The sequence below is a fragment of the Somniosus microcephalus genome, chromosome 3 (assembly GCF_052327205.1).
Source record: "Somniosus microcephalus isolate GS21.2 chromosome 3, FLI_Smic_1.0, whole genome shotgun sequence".
NCBI classification, from domain to species: Eukaryota; Metazoa; Chordata; class Chondrichthyes; order Squaliformes; family Somniosidae; genus Somniosus; species Somniosus microcephalus.
The window spans coordinates 74,466,422-74,492,547 of record NC_140989.1 but is presented as its reverse complement, the minus strand read 5'-3'; the positions used below and the strand labels follow the sequence as shown (position 1 = coordinate 74,492,547).

Sequence of the window (26,126 nt, the reverse complement as noted above, 5' to 3'; positions counted from 1 at the left end):
AATTAAAGGAGGTGCGGGGCGGCCATTTTTGTTGTTGGCCACCTGCCAGCACCTGCCTGCGCTCCCGTCCCTGGCCTCCTAACCACCCCCCCCCGCGGAGTGCCGGCTGCGTTCCAAGAGCCCGGCACTTCTCCTCGGTGCCGGGCTCTTTTGCCTACATTTGCGATCCTCGGGGGCCCAGCTGGGCCCCAGATCGTGCTGCACAAGGCCCCTCCCCTTTAAGAAGGGGAGGAAGGCCTGCAATACTGCAGCGCGACGTGCCACAGCGTGTGGCGCTGCGGCACGTAGCGCCACGATATTCACTCGCAGCGCCCCAAGAGGGATGCGGGGCACCTCCAGTAGCGCCGCGCTTCCCTTTGGGGCACAACCACTCAATTTCCGGCGGGCAGCCGCGAATGCTTCTGGGGCACTACTTTTAGCACCCTGGCAAGGCTGGCGCCCCAAACGGGGCTATACTCAATTTCTCCCCCTTTGTGTCTTAATGCGAGGATGACTTAGCTGCGCAAATAGATGTAAACGGATATGATATAATTGGGATTACGGAGACAGGGCTCCAGGGTGACCAAGGCTGGTAATTCAACATTCAGGGGTATTCAATATTCAGGAAAGACAGGCAAAAAGGAAAAGGAGGTGGGGTAGCATTGCTAGTTAAAGAGGAGATTAACACAATAGTAAGGAAGGATATTAGCTCTGATGATGTGGATTCTGTATGGGTAGAGCTGAGAAATACCATGGGGCAGAAAATGTTAGTGGGAGTTGTATACAGACCCCCAAACAGTAATGCGGAGGTTGGGGATGGCATTAAATGGGAAATTAGAGAAGCGTGCAATAAGGGCACAGCAGTTATCATGGGTGGCTTTAATCTACATATAGATTGGGCTAACCAAATTAGTAACAATACTGTGGAGGAGGAATTCCTGGAGTGTATACAGGATGGTTTCCTGGACCAATATGTCGAGGAACCAACTAGAGATCAGGCCATCTTAGACTGGGTATTAGGTAATGAGAAAGGATTAATTAGCAATCTTGTTGTGTGAGGCCCCTTGGGTTGGAGCGATCATAATATGATAGAATTCTTCATTAAGATGGAGAGTGAAGTATTTGACTCAGAGACTAGGGTCCTGAATTTAAATAAAGGAAACTACGATTGTATGAGGCACGAGTTGGCGTTGTGTCTCCGGTGATGACATAATCGCCGTGCACAGCGCCCCACCCGCTATGTCCGGCAGGGTCAGGGGGGCGTTTTTGGGGCTGGGGTGGTGTAAATTAAAGGGCAGGTGCTGGGCAGCCATTTTTTTTGGGCCACCTGCCAACACCTGTCTCCTCTCGCCTCCTCTTGCGGGGTGCCGGCCGCGATCGGGTAGCCCGGTACTCCTCGAGTGCTGGGGGCTCTTTTGCCGGTACCCTGTTCTCCGGTGGACCAGCAGGGCCCCGGTGCACGCTGCGCTAGGCCCCTCCCCTTTAGTCAGGCAAGGGAGGCCTGCAGTACCAAGGCGCTACGTGCCAGCATGCGTGGCCCTGCTGCACGTAGCGCCGTGATATTAATGGGAGCATCCCAAGAGGGAGGGGGAGCGCTTCCAGTAGCACCCCGCCTCCTGCTTGGGGCGCTACCATTCAATTTTGGGCACGGGGGCGCCATCTTTTTCGGGGCGCTAAAAGTAGCACCCCGGCGAAGTTATCGCCCCAAAGGTGGCGCGAGCCAATTTTGGTCACATAGACTATTACAGCACAGAAACAAACCATTTTGCCAGTTTTTTTCTCCACATGAGCCACCTAGTCTAGTCCAATGCTCCTGTTTGTTCCTCATATCCTTAAACATGCCCCTTTTTCAACCAACTATCTAATTGCCAAAGAATGTATGAACTCTGCTTCAACAATAGACTCTACCACCAGTCACTTACAACTGCAATTTCAATTTCCCAACTGCCTAACATTTGGGCTTCCATTCCCCACAATAATTTTACAGCTGCCAATCTGCTCAATCACTTCTTCACCTCCACCTTTGATGCTGTTGTCCCCAGCATAACCTTTAATCTCTCCAATCATTTCCCTGGTATGGGCCCTGATCTTCGCTCTCTCAAGCAATGTTCCCCCTAAGGTGTGTGGCTGCACGGCTGTGCACCGATCGCGAGGTCCCACGCAGGCCGCTCACCAGCTGCTGCCGCTGGAAGAGATATGGCGTATGTTTAAAGTGCGGCACAGGGAAAAAAATTAGAGGGAACATTGCTCTTAAGGCCATGGGGCACAGACTTGAGCATATTAGGCACACAACTGGTGTGGCCATCCATCAGCAGATCTTGCTGGATCACATCAAGCACTATTAGGCCTCAGTCTTCTCTGCCAAAGCTACCCACTACTGGCTTCTTTTCTCCACTGCCAACTGTCTCCTTAAACCCCTCTCCCTTGCCTCCTCCACCCTCACCTCCAACAACAATTGCGAGCAGCTCATGAACTTCTTTGTCACTAAGATTGAGACTATCCGTTCGGCTGCCTTTGTTGCTTCCTCCCCTTTGCCCTTGCCCACCAAACCAAACCTCCCCTAGTTCCCCTACGCCCCCATACCTTAACCTTGATCCTGCGTTCTTCTTTAGTTTCTCCCTTTATGTTATGTCCTATCTCATCTTGACCACGTGATACAACTCCTGCACCCATGACCCCATTGCCACTAAACGGCTGACCACCGAACTTCCCTCTCCGGCTCCCATGTTAGCTGACATTGTAAATGGTTTTTCCCCCTCAAGTACTGTCCTCCTTCCTTTCAAAACAGCTGTCATCAGCCCACTCCACAAAAAATCCACCCTCCTCCCCTCTGTCCTTGCAATCTGCCGCCCATCTCCAACCTTTGTTCTCTGCAAAATCCTTGAATGTGTTGTTACCTCCCAAATCCATGCCCATTTTTTCCACAACTCCATGTTTGAATCCCTCCAATCAAGTTTCCACCCCTGCCACAGCAATGAAACTGCCCTACCGATAGTCATAAATGACATTCACTGTGAACAAGAGTATTTTGTCTCCTCATCCTCTTTGAACTCACTGGTCAAAGTTTTTGAACCTACTCTTTACATTTTTTTGATTATCTTAAATTTGTGCTCTCCTGTTACTGTTTCACCAACCAATGGAAATAATCTATCACTATTTACCTTCATGTAATCCTTCATAGTCTTGAAGATCGCTATCAGATAAACTCTTAACCTTCTCAGCTTTATAGAAAAACAAATTCTCAAATCTCTCTTCATAATTGTAACCCTTCATCACAGATAACATCATAATAAATCAACACTGCAACTTTTTCCATTGTTTTTATATATTCCCTACAGTCAGGTGCTCAAAACTGCACTGTACTCAAACTGTGGCCTAACTAAGAACTTGTACAAGTTCAACATTACCACCCAGCTTTTGTATTCTATGCCTCTGGATACAAAAACAAGAATGCCATTTCCCTTTCTTATGGCCTTATCTACTTGCACTGCCACCTTTAATTGAGGAGTATGACAAACCTGTGCTGCTCTACTCCCTTTAAAATCTTACCATATAAGCTGTACTTCTTTTCTCGATTCTTATTTCGAAAATATGATAGTTCACAATTTTCCACATTCAACTGCATTTGCCACCCATCTGCCTATCTTGCTAGCTTATCTGCTGTCTTTTTTTTATTTGTTCCTGGGATGTGGGTGTCGCTGGCAAGGCCAGCATTTATTGCCCATCCCTAATTGCCCTCGAGAAGGTGGTGGTGAGCCGCCTTCTTGAACCGCTGCAGTCCATGTGGTGAAGGTACTCCCACAGTGCTGTTAGGTAGGGAGTTCCAGGATTTTGCCCCAGCGACGATGAAGGATGGGCGATATACTTCTAAGTCAGAATGGTGTGTGACTTGGAGGGGAACTTGGAGGTGGTGATGTTCCCATGTGCCTGCTGCCCTTATCCTTCCTAGGTGGTAGAGGTCGCAGGTTTGGGAGGTGCTGTCAAAGCGTATTGCTGCAGTGCATCTTGTAGATGGTACACACTGCAGGCATGGTGCACCGGTGGTGGAGGGAGTGAATGTTTAAGGTGGTGGATGGGGTGCCAATCAAGCAGGCTGCTTTGTCTTGGATGGTGTCAAGCTTCTTGAGTGTTGTTAGAGCTGCACTCATCCAGGCAAGTGGAGAGTATTCCATTACAATCCTGACTTGTGCCTTGTAGATGGTGGAAAGGCTTTGGGGAGTCAGGAGGTGAGACACTCGCCGCAGAATACCCAGACTCTGACCTGCTCTTGTAGCCACAGTATTTATGTGGCTGGCCCAGTTAAATTTCTGGTAAATGGTGACCCCCAGGATGTTGATGGTGGGGGATTTGGCAATGGTAATGTCGGTGAATGTCAAGGGGTGGTGGTTAGACGCTCACTTAGTGGAGATAGTCATTGCCTGGCACTTGTGTGGTGCAAAAGGTACTTGCCACTTATCAGCCCAAGCCTGAATATTGTCCAGGTCTTGCTGCATGCAGGCATGGACTGCTTCATTATCTGAGGAGTTGTGAATGGAACTGAACACTGTGCAATCATCAGTGAACAGCCCCACTTCTGACCTTATGATGGAGGGAAGGTCATTGATGAAGCAGCTGAAGATGGTTGGGCCTAGGACACTGCCCTGAGGAACTTCTGCAGCGATGTCTTCCACAGTTATTGCCACAACTTGCCATAGCTCCTAAATTTGGTGCCAACAGCAAATTTCAATATTGTTCCCTCAATTCCTAAGTCCAGATCAATCATATATATAGTAAATAAGACCCCTAATGGAATACCATTCACCGCATCTTTCCAGTCCAATAAAATTCCTTTTACACCGGCTCTTTGCTTTATGCCCTCCATCTCTCTACCCATATGCCCATATCCCCCTTAAACCAATTAGTGGACAAGCATTGATAGTCAATTGACATTCTTATTGTAAAATCCACGCCTCAATCATACACGGACTTCGGGAGAACAGTTTAACAGGTACTTTACTGAACAAGAGGCAGCTTGAAACTGAAACTACACAAGCCTGCTAGGGCCTTTTATACAGGGATGGTCACTGCCGGTACTGCAGTCTAAGACCAGTTATTCCCTTAAAGGGACATACACAACACTTATGTGTTTAAAACATATATAATGACAGTATAGATTTACAAAATAAAGTAAGCATTAATAAACTGTATTTTAAACATCCTCCAAAGGCATGAGGGTGTTTGGAATAAGGAACAATTTAAGTTTGAAGCCTCTCAACAAAATTTTATTAAAATAAGTATTTTCTAACTGTTTGGGAAGGTAAAAATCTAAGGGGGGAAAAATTGGGTTGTTTTGCGCAAAGCCCCTAGCGCCCGGGTGCGGTGCGGTGCCGCTAACGCCTCCCGGCCACAAACTTCAGTTGCACCCCCTAACCTATCGCCGGACGATATGTCTGACAGGGTCTGGGTGGCGTTTTTGCATCCCCGGCGGCGTAAGTTAAAGCGCAGGTGGTGGGCAGCCATTTTTTTTGGCTGCCTGCCCGCACCTGCCCCATTCCCCTTGTTTATTCAGGGTGCTGGCCGCGATCGCTTAAGTGCCGGGCTGCTTTCCCGGCGTCCCGCTCCTCGGTGGTCCAGCAGGGCCCCGGAACGCGCAGCACTATGCCCTTCCCCTTTAATCAGGGGAGAGAGGCCTGTAATACGTGCCGACGAGCGTGGTGGTGTTGCACATAGCGCCATGATATTCACTTGTCGCGCCCCAGGAAGGAGGGGGAGCGCTTCCAGTAGCGCCCGGCCTCCTGCTTGGGGCGCTACCACTGAATTTATGGCGCTGGGGCGCTAACATTTTAAGGGCGCTAAAAGTAGCGCCCCAAAGGGGGTGCCACCAAATTTTTCCCCCTAACATACTTAAAGTAATAACTTCATGAGATATCCTTAACACAGATTCTGGGGATACATTTAACAGTTACTGGAGATACCGTGAACATAGCTATGAGATGTAACATTGCTACAAGTGATACTTTTAAGACAGCTACCAGTTCTTATCTATAACGTGCTTATATTAAACACTTCATGGATGCAGATGAGTGATCAGCTCTTTTCAAAACATACACCTTTCAGTTCAATCCTTATAATATTTTATTACAGGACTGGCTCAAGTTCACACAACGTTGATCTAAACAATGTTTAAGATATATGGGGCCTATTTCCTGCAGCGTGGACACAAATGTCTTGTGCAAAAAATATATTTTACCAGTGCTTTTTTTGCTTTGCAATTTCAACTGAAACCACTGTAATATCCCTAATTTTGAAAATTTACTTCTCTATTACATTAGAAGGTAATTTAAATGGATATTTGAATTAAGCAGTGCTCAGAATTAATTAATTCTCATACAGTATTAGCGCAGAATATTTTTTATATCAAAAAAGTCTTAATAAATAAGCTACTTTATTTATTATTATACCATTTGGTTGTGCAGGAGCTTCCCAGTTCAGCAAGATCATATCTTTCCTGTTGTCCACTTTCCTCCACTTAGGTGGATTCACGCCCTGAGGCACATCTTGTTCAGTGGTAGCTCTGCTGATGTTACTAAAACCCCGTCCATAACTATTCCAAGCAGCTATTCTGTACTCATATGTAACATATGGATCTAAATTAGTATCTGCAGGAAAAAAGTTCAAAGAAAATTTAAGGTCAGAAATCTTGTGATCCACATCTTTCAATCAGACATACATGTTCCTCTTGCAAGGAAACCAGTAAAATTCAAATGCATTACTGGCACATTTTACAGTAGTATCTTAACCCCTAGACTGCTGGTAGCTTCAGAAAATTCAGTGCTCCCTGGGCCAACCATTTTTTTCAGTTTTCAATGGGCACACACACTTAGATTTGAAACAAACCATAATAATGTTACATACATTAGCCTCTCAGCTGTTAGGAGCAGCTTTATCATGGTAATCTTAACTTAGTGCTATAAAATAAACACCTAAAATTTACCCAGTCTTCTGTTTCCCATTTTACTTCTCATCCCCAGTCACTTTACCTTTATTTTTTAAATTTCAACTTTACATTTTTACATTTATTTTTAACTAACAAAGCCTATTCTAAATTTTATGATTGCTTTAAGCAGTTTAATACCCCTTTTCCCCTCCTGCATCCCATTATACCATTTTGGATACCGGGTTCGAATCCGGCCTCGGGTGACTGTCTGTGTGGAGTTTGCACATTCTCCCCGTGTTTGCGTGGGTTTCCTCCGGGTGCTCCGGTTTCCTCCCACAGTCCAAAGATGTGCGGGTTAGGTTGATTGGCTATGATAAATTGACCCTTAGTGTTAGGGGGATTAAATACGTGGGGTTACGGGGATAGGGTGGGATATGTGTTGGTGTAGGGGTTACGGGGATCGGGTGGGATATGTGTCGGTGCAGGCTCGATGGGCCGAAATGGCCTCTATCTGCACTGTGGGGTTTCTGTGATTCTGTGAACCCCGATTACAAAAGTTAGATCTAAACGGCTGAAAACTGGCTAGAAGGCCGATTTTTCAGCTAAATGTAGCTTAGAGTTCTAGAGATCAACGTGCTTACCAATTTCAACATGGCCAGTTCAATCTTTTGTGCATTTTTCCAGTCTCAAAACAGGAAGCTATGATGTTTAATGAATGAAACTGGAGGCTCAATTGCACCCTGAGACAATGCATTGGCAGCACTCTGAAGGTTAATTTGTCAATGCTAGTGTTATAATATATACAACTCACGTTGGGGTATAAGAACATAAGAACATAAGAAATAGGAGCAGGAGTAGGCCAATCGGCCCCTCGAGCCTGCTCCGCCGTTCAATAAGATCATGGCTGATCTGATCCTAACCGCCAATCTACTATCACAGAACCATCTCCTGAATCTAACAGAATTAGACACATGAAATCGGAGCAGGATCAGAGCAGGATATGTCTTCCTTGGTCCATTATTTTTATCGAAAAAGTAAATATGACCTTACTCTTGTGCCTAATTTTTTGCCAAAAAACTGAACAGAGAAAAATATACCTCTTCATTTGCCATAATATTAAGTGAAATGAAAGTCCATTCACTACATTGAGTGACATACTATAAGAGTATTGCAGTTTAAGTTATGTTGGTGGTATGTGTCGAGGAACTTGCTGCTAGATTTTAGTAAAAAAAACACAATAAATATGGCTTTATATGCAGACTAACATATTGGAAGGAGTTGATCTTAGACTGCTGGACTGTATAATCCAAACCTCTTGATGCATTGATATCATATAATATGCCTCTCTTTAAAGACAATGAAATAAAACTTGATACCATTAAAGTTCAAAGTATAAGGTATATTCAGCACTGCTGATCTCCTGGTGGAGAGCCACACTTGAAGATAATACGTGTCAGAGATAAGGCATTGTTGCGCTAATTCTTTGATCCACTTTGCTTTGAATAGTTGGAAGTGTGTGAATGCTGAATTTAACCTTACATATTACAATATCAATTCAAATCAAATCATATCATGTGATTAAACTGCAGAATACTGTCATCAATGCTTAACTGCCTTGACATTCATTATGGGCAAAAAAAATATTGACTTATGTAGGATATAAGCAACTCTACAAGCCTTACCTGTGTAGATCATAAAGGAAAAAGCAGGTCAGATTGTATTTCAAGGACATAACGTATCTTGGTGTTGAGATAACACTGACAAACCACAGGACCTTCACGTTCAACTCTAGCAATCTCACCTTGGGCTAGGTTTTGCAAACACTCTCAGCATATCCTATGTCTTATTTTAGACTAGCTGGGGGAGCCCGGCTTTGCCAGGGCTGTTTTGGGCCGGGCGGTTTAAATGGAGTCCCAGGCTTTGGGGCCTCTCTGTGTCGCTCTGTGAATCTGCTGCCGGGCAACATTTTAAATCGAGTCCCAGGCTTTTGGGCCCTGTCTGTGTCCCTCTCTCAATCTGCTGCCGGGCAACATTTCTACCTTTTAATACCTTGAAAGATGAAAGTGAAAGTACTTATAAAACGTTTTTGGTAAATCTTATGTTATTTTTAAAAGAGATACTAACTTTTTCAAAGCCAGATGAGCAGATTTTGAGCTGGAAGGAGTTGAAGCAGCAATGGGGTTTTTAGCTTGAGGCAATGGATGCCACATCCCTGAGATGAAAACGATTAGTCCCGCCCACACACACACACCGATTGGCCAACCATCAGGGGACTGTACTGTAGGATTGGTCAATCGTGATGGCACAGGATTGGTCGAACCTTGACGTCAGTCAATCAATGCTAAGTAGCAGATAATGAGTTTAATTTTGAAGGTTTTTTGCAAAAGGCGCGAACAATTTTCGTCCGACCGAAAAGTAAATACGCTTACGACCGTCCCGGAAGCGTAAGCTTTCTTCGGAGGTAACGCGCGCATAGGTAGGCTCTATAACTTTCGAGCGCATAGCCGGACAGACGCACACCCGAGGACAGACAGATAGACAGACAGATCGATTCCTTTATATATATAGATGCAGTATTCTCCTAATTATGTGTTGTCTGATATTTACAATTGTAGGTGAATACAATCAGTGGATATAATGGGCTGGATTTTGCTACTGGGGCGGGCTGGGGTCGTGTAATCTGAATTTCGTGTTAGCCACCCGATTCTAAATCGATGTGGGAGAATGATGCGATTTTAACTTAATTGGCCAATTGAGTTCCATTGTGTGGGAACCCATGGTCAATGAGTTTTTCCAGTCTGAAAGTCGCCTCTGATGACGTCATCATTGCTGCTGCATTTAAGGTCTGCAACAAGCCTTGCTTCTTCTGCAAACAGTCAACCTTTTGGCCTTTGCAGTGAGAGGCACCTGCAGGAAGAATGGCCAGCCAGGGACCTAGGTCTGCACCCCACTTCGATGATGTTGCCCTGCAGGCTTTAGTGGAGGGAGCAAGAGCACATAAAGAGGTGCACTTCCCTTCTTCAGGGAGGAAGAAGCCTCCCCAGCAAACCAAGGCTGTGTGGGTCCAGGTGGCCCAGGAGGTGAACTCGTTGTCAGTAACCCGCAGAACCTGGCTTCAGTGCAGGAAGAGATTTCATGACCTGCTGCGCACTGGAAAAGTGAGTATCAATTTCCCATCACCCTCAATCTGATCCCCATTGCCTCTCCTCACCACCACTCAGCTTTAGCAATCTCTTCCTCCACATACCACTTGACACTGACATCCTTGCACCCTTACCCATTCCCTCTCTCTCTATGGTCACATTCACCTAACTATTCAACTATGCAGCCCTCACACTCCCTATCACTGTGGAAGGCCCTTGGTCTTGCCACCTCACTCCATCTTTGTCTCCTTCTAAGCATCTATGCAATGGATTCTCTACACTCACTCCTTCATTCTCACTCAACCTCCACCTGTCTCCCTCATTGCAGGAAAAGAGAGCTCACAATAAGAGGGAAAGAGCGAGGACAGGAGGAGGGCCACCCTCAGTAGCCCACCTCACCCCCTGGGAGGATGCGGGGTCTAATGAGAGGGAGGAATTGAATGAAATCAGTATTTGTAGGGAAATGCCGTTAGGAAAATTGACGGGATTGAAGGCCGATAAATCCCCAGGGCCTGGTAATCTACATCCTTAAGGAAGTGGCCCTAGAAATAGTAGATGCATTGCTGGTCATCTTCCAAAATTCTATAGACTCTGGAACAGTTCCCATGGATTGGAAGATAGCTAATGTAACCCCGCTATTTAAAAAAGGTGGTCGAGAAAAAACGGGGAATTATAGACCGGTAAGCCTGACATCGGTAGTGAGGAAAATGCTAGAGTCCATTATAAAAGGTGTAATAGCAGAGCACTTGGAAAACAGTGACAGGATCGGAAAAAGTCAACATGGATTTACAAAAGGTAAATCATGCTCGACTAATCTACAGGAATTTTTTGAGGATGTAACTGGTAGAATAGATAAGGGAGAACCAGTGGATGTGGTGTATTTGGACTTTCAGAAGGCTTTCGATAAGGTCCCGCATAAGAGATTAGGGTGTAAAATTAAAGCACATGGGATTGGGGGTAAGGTATTGTATTGGATAGAGAACTGGTTGGCAGACAGGAAGCAAAGAGTTGGAATAAACAGGTCTTTTTCCGAATGGCAGGCAGTGACTAGTGGGGTACTGCAGGGATCGGTGCTAGGACCCCAGCTATTCACAATATATATAAATGATCTAGACAAGGGAACTAGATGTAATATCTCCAAGTTTGCAGATGACACAAAGCTGGGTGGGCATGTGTGCTGTGAGGAGGATGCAGAGAAACTCCAGTACGATTTGGACAGGTTGGGTGATTGGGCAGATGCATGGCAAATGCAGTATAATGTGGATAAATGTGAGGTTATCCACTTCGGTGGCAAAAACAGGAAGACAGATTATTATCTGAATGGCAATAGATTGCGAAAAGGGGAAGTGCAACAAGACCTGGGTGTCCTTGTGCACCAGTCGCTGAAGGTAAGCATGCAGGTGCAGCAGGCGGTTAAGATGGCAAATGCAATGTTGGCCTTCATAGCGAGAGGATTTGAGTACAGGAGCAAGGATAACTTGCTGCAGTTGTACAAGACCTTGGTGAGACCACACTTTGAGTATTGTGTGCAGTTTTGGTCGCCTTATCTGAGGAAGGATGTTCTTGCCATGGAGAGTGCAGCGAAGATTCACCAGACTGATACCTGGGATGGCAGGAATGACGTATGAGGAGAGATTGGGTCAATTAGGCTTATATTTGCTAGAGTTTAGAAGAATGAGAGGGGATCTCATTGAAACTTATAAAATTCTAACAGGACTAGACAGACTAGATGCAGGAAGGATGTTCCCGATGGCGGGGGCGTCCAGAACCAGGGGTCACAGTCTAAGGATAAGGGTTAAGCCATTTAGGACTGAGATGAGGAGGAATTTCTTCACCCAGAGAGTGGTGAACCTGTGGAATTCTCTACCACAGAAGGCAGTTGAGGCCAATTCATTAAATATATTCAAGAAGGTGTTGGATATATTTCTTGAGGCTAAAGGGATCAAGGGATATGGGGAGAAAGCAGGGACAGGGTACTGAATTTGGATGATCAGCCATGATCTCATTAAATGGCGGAGCGGGCTCGAGGGGCCGAATGGCCAGCTCCTGCTCCTATCTTCTATGTTTCTATGGTCCTGGAGATCATGGGAGTGGAGGACGATGCACAAGTGGGGGACGGACAGACGGGTGCATCACAGCAAGCTGGTGACAGAATAGTTTTCCATCTCTCTCAATGAGATTGCATGAGTCGCTGATAATGATTCTAAAGCTCTAACAGATGGACTTATGATCATCTGCAATATGCATGTAACCTTGGCATCACATCTCTGACTCTTTCCTTTACTCCCCCACAGGACCATCGCAAGCACCCGTTCCCACTAGCCAGGAGGAAGAGCCTGAGCATCCAGACTCCTCAGAGGAAGCTGCAACCTCTGAGGGCACAGCGTCAGGAGAATTCAGCACACCCAGCACAAGCACAGACACTCACACCTCGGTGGGACCATCGCGAGATAGAGTAGTGTTGTCACCTGGTGTATCACAGCTCACAAGTGAGCATCAGCAGATTGTGGAGACAGGGACAGCAGTGGGGAGTCCTAGTCGGAGGGCACAGGACTCTGCCAGCTCGACTCAGCTGCATGTTGACCCTCTATCTCTGGGTCCATCAACAAGATCAGCGGTGCTGGAACTCCAGGAACAGATGCAGGAGTCTCTGGCAGGTTTTATCTCCAGGGTCACTGCGAGTGTGGAGCGAATGGAGGAGTCCATTGCGAACATGAGCAGAGCCTTTGTGGAGTCATTGGCGCATGAACGCATCACCATGGAAAGGATGGCAACCTCCATGGAGGTGATAAGTTGCCAGAGTGCAGAAAACATGGTGAGTGTTCTGAATAGAATGACATCTCTGGAGGAGCAATGGTCATCTATTGAACAGAGAAACCAGACCTTAATGGAAGTCCTTCTGAGTAGGACTGCCAGTGCAGATACGGGTCCCCATGGCCCCCCTGATGTGCAGCAAGGTGCTCTCAAGCCACTTGCAAGCGCTGAGGGGGACCTGACCCATGAAAAGGAATTTGGTGGCTGACATCAAGGAAGTGGGGGCTCCTCTCCAAGCGCTCACACTTCCATGCCACTGCAGAGCCCTTGGTCAGAGCCCCACCAGAGTCCACACCCAATTGAGATTGGCGTCTCAAACCCTGCACAGCCACAGGAGTCGAGACAGGAGCAGCAAGACAGTGAGCAAGGGGCCTCCACATCTGCTGAAGTCACAGGGGAAGCATCACGTAGGAGCACGTGTAAGGGAAAGATACTGCACAAATAGTCACAAGGGTAGTCACTTGGGTGAAATTTGATGTTTTATGTTAAAAAGCCATCAGATGATTACTGTAAATAAAAAATCTGATGGCTACTGCTGTAGTTGGGGCGTGTGTCATTTCGCGAATGGGACTTCCACATTGAAGGCTTAGGATTACTTGGTATATGCCTCAGTTGAGGAAGCGCTCAGTGAAGGTGGCGAGAGGGGTTTCCCAGGAGGTCACACTGGAGATGGGTGTCAGGCTCCAAACTTCCACAGCTGTGGTTATGCCTTCTAAAAGTTTCCCCAGACCTGAGACAACAAAGTCCTGCCACCTGCAAATGATGGCTGATCAAATATCCTATTTAATGGTGGAGCTGCAGCTAATAGTCAGTGTGGTAAACCACTGTCATACCTGTCTGTGTCTGTATGTGTATTCCACTAGGTACAGGTCTGGACATGCCTCGGCTGACTCCTCCCACTATTCCAGGTATATAAGTGACTACCTCCCAGTCCCTTAGTATTCTGGACGGGTCGACCACTCGAGACAAGACCTTCATTCTTTAGTTAATAAAAGCCTGATTGTTACTCGCTCAACTTCAGTCTTTTGAGTAATTGATGGCGCATCAGTCAGCAATCCAATTGTGCTCTCGCCAGGTTTCACCGTCGTTTTTCAGAACAGGCGTACTTCACGTCGGAAAAGAGTTAAATTCACCAACGCCTATCAAAATGGCATTATAGAGGCAATTTAGTGCTTGTTAAGGGCCTTAACAGCCTATCCCGCCTCTTGGAGGCGGGATGGAGACGGGACCATTAGACACGATTTAATGAAAATTGGATGGAGGCGGGATGGAGGCGGGGTTGGGCCTGCCCGCCAGTTTTTGCAATTTTAACCCCCCACATGCCTCCAATCCCGCCTCAATGGCCCGATGAAAATCGAGCCCAATATCTCTTGGTGGCTTATACATCTAAGGTATTTGTGGAACAGCACAATATAGTTTATTCCAGGAAGCTAACTCAAGGAAGCCATGAACTCACCAGCAGGCAATAAATACCTTACGAGTTGAATAAATAAATTTAGTTATCCTACACGAAAAGGAACGTTCAAAATGATGTTGTTTTTCCTAGTCTCTCACTGGGATTATTGAGGCCAGAGACTGGTGAATACTTTTTTGCAATGTTATGTGATGCATCCTTTGGGTGACCAGACTGAGCCTCACTATTGTGACAGTAAGAAAGGTAAATGGAGAAATTTGTGTCTGTATCAAAACAGTCATAGATGTAAAAAGGAAAAAACCCAAAAAAGATTTATTTTGTCTTGCTTCTTCAACATAAATAGCAGCACTAGGCTCCAGTTAAAAATATTAATTGTAAGCTTAGATTCTCACACAACAGTCTGTTAAAACAGAAATCTCACAAACACAAACTCAACAGCAGGCAGCAATTATACAAAGAGACAGAGACCTGTCTGGGCTGGATGCAAATCCTAAGTCCCAGAGGTGAAAGTACAGTGTGCTAACTCACTGCACCACACATTCCTACAACAGAATATATTTAATTTCCGATGGCCTGACAAAGCTGCTATGTTGTCTCTATTGTTTGCAGAGTTTTACAGTGTAAACAGTTCTGTTGTGGACTGTATACAATGCTCTTAAAGGTCATACTTGTAGTGTATGTACCTTTAAGGGGAGAACGACTTTTTACAGCTCCTGTATACAGTAGTACCGGCAGTGACCACACCTGTATATAACCCTGAGTAGGGATCTGCACAGTTAGTTTTAGAGTAACCCTCATCCAGTAAACACCTGTTGATTGTTCCCCTGCAGTCTCTGTCTAGTTATTGAAGGACACACAACATCAAGATACACGGATTTAACATTGGTGACGAGCAGATTCAAACCTACCTGCAACTCTGCAGAAGAAGGCCGATTCCACAAGCACGGGCGTCGACCATCCAACGGAGACTCCAGCGAAACGGGCTGGCAACAGGTACGGCGCAGACCCTTCCCGCACAGCGGCGGCTAGAGCCGACCAACGGCACAGGAAAAGGCCGAGCAGTGTCGACGGGAGCAGAGAGAAGGTAGAGCGCACAGGGCGCAGCTGGTGTTCAGGACCGAGCGGCGTCGACGGGAAAAGAGAGAGGGTAGAGCGCACAGGGCGCAGCCGCTTTTCAGGACCGAGCGGCGTCAACGCGAGAAGAGAGGGTAGAGCGCACAGGGCGCAGCCGCTGTTCAGGACCGAGCGGCGTCAACAAGAGAGAGAGGCGGTGTTCAGGGGGTGAGCAGTGTCAGTGGGGAAGAAAGGAAGCACGGGAGACGCCATTTGAGCCGCAGCGGAGAAGAAGGGAGAGCGCGGGAGACGCCATTTTATTTTGAGCCGCAGCGGAGAAGAAGGGAGAGCACGGGAAGAAAGGAAAGCGCGGGAGACGCCATTTTGAGCCACAGCGGAGAAAAAGGGAGAGCATAGGAGACGCCATTTTTAGCCAGTCTAACCACACCCAGGGATGCCGAAGAGTGGCAGTGTCACAGCATTCGACAATGAAGTCGAAGATTGGACGACATATGTCGAACGCATAGAAGTGTACTGCAAGGCGAATGAAGTGCCAGATGACAGGAAAGCGCTGGTATTGTTGAATTCAATGGGTGCAAAAACGTATGGCTTGCTGTGAAACCTAGTAACCCCAGAGAAGCCAGTGGAAAAGGATTTTGAAAACATAGTGTCAATCCTATAGGACCACTTAGACCCCACACCGCTGCTGATAGCGGAAAGATTTAAGTTTCACAAAAGGAACCAGCATAAAGATGAAAGTAATGCTGAGTTTTTAACGGAACTGCACAAGCTATCGAAACACTGCCAGTTTGGAACGGGACTAGCAGATACTTTAAGGGACAAGTTTGTGTGTGGGCTTCAAAGTGAAGGAACCCAGAAACGGCTTCTATCAGAAAAGGATCTTACGCTGGACAAGGCTTTCAGCATGGTAGTATCACACGAAGCAGCAGCACGGGGCGCGGCAGAGATACAACGGAGACCGCAAGAATATGGCACAAATGAAATGTCATACGGAACAGTGAAGTGTTATCGCTGCGGCAGAACAACACACGACCATAAGGATTGCTGGTTCAAGGACCAAGTGTGCAGACAGTGTGGAAAAGTAGGACACATAGCAAGAGTCTGCAAGTCAGGAAAGAAAACCAGCAGCAAGAAATCTCCACAGGAGAAGTACAAGAAGGTATATAAGGTGACGGAGAGTAGTTCAGACGAACAGAAAAGTGATACAGACTCCGGAAGCAAGGAGCTGGGTTGTCTGAAACTAAATAATGTAATCAAAATGGAGGATCACCAAACTATCTGGGTCACGCTCAAGATAGACGGAGTCCAAGTGAAAATGGAATTGGACACAGGATCAGCCCTAACAGTCATAAACCGAAGGGACTACAAGCGGCTATTCTCACATATACCCTTAAGAGATACAGAGATTGTCTTGAAGATGTACACGGGGCAAAAAGTCTACCCCAAAGGAAAAATAAGGGTGAACGTTATATATCACAGCAAGGAAACACCAAAAATGGACCTATATGTATTGCCAGATGGAGGACCACCACTACTAGGACGTGAATGGATCCGGAAGATACAGTTAGATTGGCATTCCATACAAGCACTGAGGGTATATGCCAAAAAGGATGACGACGTCACACCTGGACGACTGTCAAAAATGCTAACTGACGCACAAGAAGTGTTCCAGGAGGGACTCGGAACACTAAAAGGCATAACAGCGATGATCAAAATAGAGGAAAATGCAAGCCCAAAGTTTTTTAAGGCCAGACCGGTGCCTTATGCGATCCGCCCAGCCGTCGAAGCAGAGCTGGAAGGTTTGGAACGTTCTGGAGTACTGTCCAAAGTGGACTGGAGCGAGTGGGCTACACCCATCGTTCCTGTAATGAAGAGGTCGTTGAGTAATACGCCTGGGGAACCAAAGAAGGTTTGCATCTGTGGGGACTTTAAGGTGACAGTGAACCCAGTCCTTCACACAGTACAATATCCGCTTCCGTGGATTGAAGATATTTTCGCCTCGCTATCTGGAGGAAAACGCTTCACTAAGATTGATCTGGCCCAGGCGTATCTGCAAATGGAGGTAGAAGAAGCCTCGAAACAGTACCTCACGATCAACACTCATAAAGGTCTCTACCAATAAAACCGGCTGGTGTTCGGGGTAGCATCAGCTCCGGCTATTTGGCAAAGGGCAATGGATCAAGCACTGCAAGGGATTCCAGGGACCCAGTGTTATTTGGACGACATCCTGGTCACGGGCGAAAATGACAGTGATCACCTCGCCAACCTGGAGCAGGTGCTCAGTAGATTGAAGGAATATGGGCTCCGAGCTAATCGCCACAAATGCGAGTTTTTCCAGAAGCAGATCTCGTATTGTGGCCACGTTATTGATGAAGAGGGGTTACATAAGTCCCCTGAAAAGATTGAGGCAGTAGTCAAGGCTCCAGAAAATGTGTCACAACTGAGATCGTTCCTCGGGCTGGTGAACTACTGCCATAAGTTCTTGCCGAATTTGTCGACAGTACTACACCCACTGAACACCCTACTGCGAACAGGGGTACCATGGAAGTGGAATGACGAATGTAAACGAGCTTTCCAGAAGTGCAAAGAATTGATCACATCAAAAGAGGTGTTGGCTCATTTCAACCCAGCACTACCAATTCGGTTGGCGTGTGATGCATCACCCTATGGTATTGGAGCGGTGCTGTCGCACAAATTCCCGGACGGCTCGGAGAGGCCAGTAGCCTTTGCGTCTCGGTCACTAACCTCAGCCGAGCATAACTACGCCCAGATTGACAGGGAGGCCCTCAGCCTAGTGTGGGGAGTGAAAAAGTTCAACCACTATCTGCACGGGCAGAAGTTCACCTTGCTGACTGACCACCAACCACTTGTCTCCATCTTTAATCCAAAGAAGAGCGTTCCGGTGATGACTGCGCAACGGCTACAAAGATGGTCCCTTTTTCTAGGGGCGAACCAATATGAAATCGAGTATAAGGGCAGGAAACAGCATGGAAACGCTGATGGGCTATCATGCCTGCCACTGCCTACTGCGGAGGAAGCACCAGCAGTGGACCCTGTCGAAATATTTTATTCGACTATAATTGAACGCTTGCCAGTAACTAACGCGGATATAGAGAAGGAGACCCGAAATGACCCGACACTGTCTCGGGTATATGATTTGATGGTGAAGGGACGGCCAACACATGGCGACTCACTGTTGCCAGCATTCTCATCCAGAAGAGAACAGCTGTCAGTATGCCAGGGGACCTTGATGTGTGGATCCCGAGTGGTAATTCCACCCAAGTTAAGGGAGAGAGTGCTCAATGAGCTTCACGAAAGCCATCTGGGAGGGGTGAAAATGAAAAGCCTTGCTAGGGTGGTGGCTGGGGATCGATCAGCAAATCGAGGACCTGACAAAGAGCTGCTCAGGATGCCAGAAGGTCCAAAATGCACCACCACAAGCCCCTCTACACCCATGGGAGTGACCCTCCTCTCCATGGCAACGGGTGCATATTGATTTTGCTGGTCCATTCATGGACTCAATGTTTTTAATAGCCGTGGATGCGCACTCAAAATGGCCTGAGGTGATCAAAATGTCCTCCACCACCACAGAGAAAACGATTGCAGTCCTACGGACCATATTTGCCAGGAACGGCTTGCCAGAGCAGATTTGCTCTGATAACGGACCACAGTTGTGTCCGAAGAGTTTCGGAAATTTATGAAAAGGAATGGGGTAAGGCATTACACATCCGCCCCGTATCATCCAGCCACAAATGGATTGGCTGAGAGGTTCGTACAAACCTTTAAAAAGGCAGTAAGGGCCATGTGCGATGACGACATTCCACTGCAGCATAAGGTGGACAATTTCCTGTTAGCCTACAGTAATGCGACACATGCAGTCACCAACCAGACCCCGGCCATGATGTTCTTTAACCGAAGGTTGAGATCTCGTCTGGATTTGCTCAGACCAAATGTATGAAGACATGTTGAGAATAAGCAATTCCAGCACATCAATGAGAAGCCGACAAGGAGCTTCAATGTAGGGCAACCAGTCTTGGCCCGCGACTACCGAACAGAGAAATGGCAACCAGGAACGATATGCACACGGCAGGGGCCACTAATGTACACAGTGGATGTTGGGGAGAACATTGTGAGACACCATGTTGACCAGATCCTAGAGTCACAGGAACGAGTCAACCCCATGTCTCGCGTACCTGGTGATGAACCCGACATACAGGTAGCATCTACCCCAGAAACAGTAGCATCAGAAGCTGATGAACCAACCGACGACAGGGGGCCAGAATCGCCTCTGCACCAAGAGCAAGACACTCAGGAAAGGCTCTATCCAGAAAGGATCAGGAAGCCTCCCCAAAGACTGAATTTATAAATAGACTATTTTCAGTTGATGTTGCATGTTAAAAGTGTTAATTGCAATTAGTTGATATTTAATTGTTAAATGAATGTTATGGTACTGTTACACTACAATTCCTCCCCTTTTAGATTATGTACCTTTAAGGGGAGAACTACTTTTTACAGCTCCTGTATACTGTAGTACTGGCAGTGACCACACCTGTATATAACCCTGAGTAGGGATCTGTACAGTTAGTTTGAGAGTAACACTCATCCAGTAAACACCTGTTGATTGTTCCCCTGCAGTCTCTGTCTAGTTATTGAAGGACACACAACATCAAGATACACGGATTTAACAATACTAGAATAACTTACAAATTTGGAACCAATAAGATCTTCTCAATCAAACCAATTAACACTGCACTATATTGAGTTCTAGATTGCAACTACATGAGATTTGCATTGATTCCTTATGTATTAACATGTCATATTAGAACTATCTATAGAGCAGCCCATGTAGCATTACAGTTAAGCACATTACTAAATGTTGCGAGATATGTAAGCACCTGAAGGCCTGTTCAGTTGTATCACTTTAGCAACTTCTAGTAAAGTGACAGCCTGAACACTTTGTTTTTTGCATAATGAGTCCTTGAAACGTTAGGGCTTTTCTTTTCTGGTATACAGGAATAACACAAAAAGCAAAATGAAAGATAAATTACATCTTGTTATATGACATAAATTCTAAGTATATAAATTAGAAGCATTTGTCAGGAAATAAGTATACAGTTTTTTAGATACCTGTAAATGTATATCTGCTGGGACCTCCTGCATTAATGATCTCCTCTGGCCAAAAGCAAAGCTTTTCACTTGACTCTTCATTCAGTGCAGTAGGAGCCTCCAGTACCTCTGACCAGATGCAAATATGAATACTGGGGTTGAAATCACACCTGTTGCAATATGCTCCGGCTGTCTGGGATAGTGGGCAAACAGTACTAGTACCACATTCTCTCTGTTGGGTTAGAAATTTTAAACTTGTCATCATGATAATCTGGTAGTGCAGCAATAATGTAGATATGAAAAGATATAAAATTTGAAGAATACAATTACCACAAAATCTTTGGTATTTTCAATCAAAGGAAAATAGAGCCTTAGTACAGAATAAGTAAGTTAGGAGAGTGCAAAAATTGCACCTGTTTAACAGGGCTAATATATTAGTGTTGACTGTTGAATGCATACTAATTTAGCAGTGGGACGGCCTATGCCCAATCTTTGCAGGTGTTGGTCCCACTGCTAAATTCGTGGGGTCCTTTCTTTAGGCGTCCCGGATGCCTAAAACAGGTGTTAGGCCCCTTAAATCTGCAAATTAGCAGTATAACGCCTGTTGAAAGACCCCATTGAGAAATTAGTCAGCGATGAGCAGGCCAGGCGTCTTCTTCAGTGACTCCTGCAGCCGCCAACTCCAAGTAATTTAAATGTTTTAAACCCATCCTGTGGAGCCAGAAGGAACAGAGTGCTCCCCCAACTCCACATGAGTTGCAATTGCCCCCTTCCCAGTAGCCCACTCCCATCTCCCCTCCTGGGACATAGCTGAGGGCTGCTGGCAATGAGGTAGCCAGCCTGACATTACTGTCTCTACACGGGCGTGTTTCCTGTGGAGGCACATCCATCAACCCTCGGGACTCTTGGCTCTGGTAAGCACTGGTTGTGCAGCACTGAGTTTGGGCCCAAAAAAGGATCCAGACTAACTTGTAGGCCCTGGACTTTTAAATTGATGTTTGGTGTTACCGAACACTACTTTCTGATTTACATTAACTCCTCTTTCACTCTTTTCCATCCAGGTAGTGTTCTGCAATCTGGATCTTGGCCCTTCACTATGGTTTCTCAACAAGAAAAGGACTGGATTCCACAAAGTAGACTTAGTTACAGGACAAATCCAATCTGTTTTCTTACTTTAGAAGCAGTAGAAACAGTAGCTTGGGGTGTTTTTTATATTCTGAGTATAATCCTTTCTTCCTCTCTTTTCTGTTAATTTGATCCCCTCCTATTCTCTGCTCTTGAACAGGAAAGCATGTAAGTGAGGCAACAGGTTAGTCAGCATTAGAAAAGGGAAAGTAACATTTCGGGTAAAAGTCTATCTCAAAACTGAATCAATAGGGATGAAGAGTCACATCAAAATGTTAGCCTGTTTTAGATGCTGATTCGCCTCCATGCATTTCTAGTATTTCCTGTTCTTATCTAAAATGTCTAACATTCCTGTTCTGCTCTCTGCTTAAACACAGAAATCAAATAGGGAATTCAAGAAATCAAATAGAGAATTCAAGAAATCAAATAGGGAATTCAGAAGGAACTTCTTTACCCAGAAAGTGATGAGAATGTGGAACTCACTACTACAGGGAGTGGTTGAAGCGAATAGTATAGATGCATTTAAGGGAAGGATAGACAAGTATGTGAGGTAGAAGGGAATAGAGGGTTTTGCTGATAGAATTAGATGAGGAAAAACAGGAGGAGGCTCGAGTGGAGCATATACATTAGCATGGACTGGTTGGGCTGAATGGCCTGTTTCTGTGTTGTATATTCTATGTAATCTTATGTAATCCTACTATATTCCATGTCTTTTGGTTTATGTTTGCCTAAACTTTACCTTTTGACTTAATAGTTCTGAGACTCTCTCAATTAGCTTGAAGTCAATGGAAACAAAAATCAGGAGAAGTGTTTGCAAATTATAAGTCACCAGGACCTCTGGCCAAGTTCCTCCAGTGGTTACTATGAATTCATACTATATTCAATAAATCCTCTGACACTTGTGACATTCAGGGAACCGGACTAAACACCTCTTGGGAATACTTAAGGGGGGATTTTAACTGGCAACAGTTTTCAGGCAGGCGGTGGGAGGAGTGGGTGGCTGTGCTCTGATGGCTACATGTGTGCAATCTATGACACCCTGCATTCATGGGAAGTCCTTTTCATTCTGCTTGCTGGTATCCATTGGGAAACTGATGCAGTTATTGGCCCTGGTAAAGAAGACATTAGTGAACTGTTTTATGCATATATACTGCAGACTGACTGATGTGAAAAATATCACCCGTTGCAGTCTGGAAGAACCCTGAGGCAAAGAAGTTAAGGCTGGTGGTGACTTTTCACTGCCAAGCAAAGCGTAGTTACTTGGCCCAATGGGCCTTGCTGCAGGAGTCTGCACAGGTCTATGACAGCTTGTCTAAAGCTGCGCAGCCTCTTCACGCATTGCTTCTCAGATCATAACGAACATACCATTATGTCATTTTAGCTCACAACTATGATTTTGATTGTCTGCTCTAGAAAATTCTTCTGACAAAATTATTCATTTCTGTATGGTCTGGAAATTCCAGTTTAATAACAGTGTGACAGGATTGCTATAAATGATTGACATGTTTAGAGTTATTAAACCAATATAATATGTAACATTTCAGCAAACCTCTCAGTACTGAACTAAAAGTAGCTTATAAATGCTTTATAATTCTGTGTAACGTGTGTTATTGATTGGTAATAAGCACTGGTTATGAATATTTATAAGAATGCTGTGATCATATTCGGAGCCATCAGATGGTGGCAAAACAATATCACTTCATTTGTCAGCAGCCAATATATTCCTTTAATAAATAGTAGGATGTGATATTTATTTAAAGCAAAATCTGATACTTTGCATTCTATCAATATGGAATAATTGGTAGTAGGAATTGATTACAAAATTGAGGGTTTCCACTTAGATTATAAATCCTGAGAGTGAACAGAAAACTAAACACCATCTGAACCTTGAGACTAAATTAAATAATTTATTTCTGTTATAGAAACATAGAAGATAGGAGCAGGAGTAGGCCATTCGGCCCCTCGAGCCTGCTCCGCCATTCAATGCGATCATGGCTGATCATCCAAATTCAGTACCCGGTCCCTGCTTTCTCCCCATACCCCTTGATCCCTTTAGCCTTAAGAAATATATCCAACTCCTTCTTGAATATATTTAATGAATTGGCCTCTACTGCCTTCTGTGGTAGAGAATTCCACAGGTTCACCACTCTCTGGGTGAAGAAATTCCTCCTCATTTCTGTCCTAAATGGCATACCACTTATCCTTAGACTGTGACCCCTGGTTCTGGACTCCCCGACCATCGGGAACATCCTTCCTGCATCTAGTCTGTCCAGTCCTGTCAGAATTTTATAAGTTTCAATGAGATCCCCTCTCATTCTTCTAAACTCCAGCTAATACAAGCCCAATCGACCCAATCTCTCCTCATACGTCATTCCTGCCATCCCAGGTATCAGCCTAGTGAATCTTCGCTGAACTCCGTCCATGGCAAGAACATTCTTCCTCAGATAAGGCGACCAAAACTGCACACAATACTCAAGATGTGGTCTCACCAAGGCCCTGTACAACTGGAGCAAGACATCCTTATTCCTGTACTCAAACCCTCTCGTTACGAAGACCAACATAGCATTTGCCTTCTTAACCGCCTGCTGCACCTGCATGCTTACCTTCAGCGACTGGTGCATAAGGACACCCAGGTCTCGTTGCACTTCCCCTTCTCCCAATCTATTGCCATTCAGATAATAATCTGCCTTCCTGTTTTTGCCACCAAAGTGGATAACCTCACATTTATCCACATTATATTGCATCTGCCATGCTTCTGCCCAATCACCCAACCTGTCCAAATCATCCTGGAGTTTCTCGGCATCCTCCTCACAGCACACACGCCCACCCAGCTTTGTGTCATCTGCAAATTTGGAGATATTACATCTAGTTCCCTTGTCTAGATCATTAATCTATATTGTGAATAGCTGGGGTCCAAGGACCAATCCCTGCGGTACCCCATTAGTCACTGCCTGCCACTCGGAAAAAGACCCGTTTATTCCAACTCTTTGCTTTCTGTCTGCCAACCAGTTTTCTATCCAAGTCAATACCTTGCCCCCAATCCCATGTGCCTTAACTTTACACGCTAATCTCTTATGCGGGACCTTATCAAAAGCATTCTGAAAGTCCAAATATACCACATCCACTGGTACTCCCTTATCTATTTTACCAGTTACATCCTCAAAAAATTCCAGTAGATTAGTCAAGCATGATTTACCTTTTGTAAATCCATGTTGACTTTGTCCGATCCTGTCACTGCTTTCCAAGTGCTCTGCTATTACATCTTTTATAATGGACTCTAGCATTTTCCTCACTACCGATGTCAGGCTTACCGGTCTGTAATTCCCCGTTTTCTCCCTACCAGCTTTTTTGAATAGTGGGGTAATATTAGCTACCCTCCAATCCATGGGTACCGTTCCAGATTCCATCGAATGTTGGAAGATGATCAGCAATGCATCTACTATTTCTAGGGCCACTTCCTTAAGTACCCTAGGATGTTGATTATCAGGCCCTGGGGATTTATCGGCCTTGAATCCCATCAATTTCCTTAACACCATTTCCTTACAAATACTGATTTCTTTCAGTTCCTCCCTTTCATCAGACCCTTTCTTCCCCGACATCTCTGGGAGGTTATTTGTGTCCTCCTTTGTGAAGACAGACCCAAAATATGTATTTAATTGGATCTGCCATTTCTTTGTTCCCCATTATAAATTCCCCTAATTCTGACTGCAAGGGACCTTCGCTTCCAATCTTTTTCTCTTCACATATCTATAAAAGCTTTTACAGTCAGTTTTTATGTTCCCTGCAAGCTTACTCTCATATTCTATTTTCCCCTTCTTAATTAATCCCTTTTTCCTTCTTTGTTGAATCCTAAACTGCGCCTAATCCTCAGGTTTACTGCTTTTTCTGGCCAATTTATATGTCCTCTCCTTGGATCTTATGCTATCCCTAATTTCCCTTGTTAGCCACGGTTGAGTCACCTTTTTTGTTTTATTTTTATGCCAAACTGGGATGAACAAATTCTGTAGTTCATCCATGCGGTCTTTGAATGCTTCCATGTGGTCTTTGAACTGTGTGACTGTGTGAAGGATATTTTTGTTTATGTCACTAAGAATGTTAGAGTCGTCCCATTTCCACCCATGGACCAGTGTTGGAAACCAAATTAAATCGGGAATCTAAGGATATGTTTCATGGTAACAATGCTCTTCTTGTGTTTGTGTTAGTGGATAAAAATACCGCTGCAAATCAGTAATAGTAATAAAGAAGGAGTTGACTGAAGCTTTTTTTGGCTATAATTTGAGATGTTTTTTAAAATTCCCTTATGGATTTCTGTGGTGAGCTGACAGCTAAGATTTCTTATTATAATGTTCAGAGAGGGGAAACTTAGAGGTGTTGGTACTGCAGATTTAAAGCGATAGGACGTCAGTAATGCAAGTCCATGCTGAGATCGCTGCTCTGCACCAGGACCACTGTGTGTGCCTGTGCCTGAATGAGCTCCCTATGTGAGGTCATCTCATTATAATATTGAAATGCTGCTCCCAGTGCACAACATGCTGGGAGTATGCCGAGTTCATAA

General features: G+C 45.3%; 1 protein-coding gene across 7 annotated transcripts in view; it reads right to left on the bottom strand.

The window, feature by feature from the left end:
• The window catches only part of ush2a (Usher syndrome 2A (autosomal recessive, mild)), a 1,396,947-nt gene that overhangs the window by 234,422 nt on the left and 1,136,399 nt on the right, over positions 1 to 26,126 (bottom strand). For all 7 annotated transcript variants that reach the window (XM_085981146.1, XM_085981156.1, XM_085981149.1 and 4 more), the window contains 2 exons: positions 20,468 to 20,678; positions 6,420 to 6,617 (listed from right to left, as the gene is read on the bottom strand). In XM_085981146.1, coding sequence (XP_085837272.1) covers positions 6,420 to 6,617; positions 20,468 to 20,678 — 409 coding nt within the window. The remainder of the gene's footprint in view (positions 1 to 6,419; positions 6,618 to 20,467; positions 20,679 to 26,126) is intronic.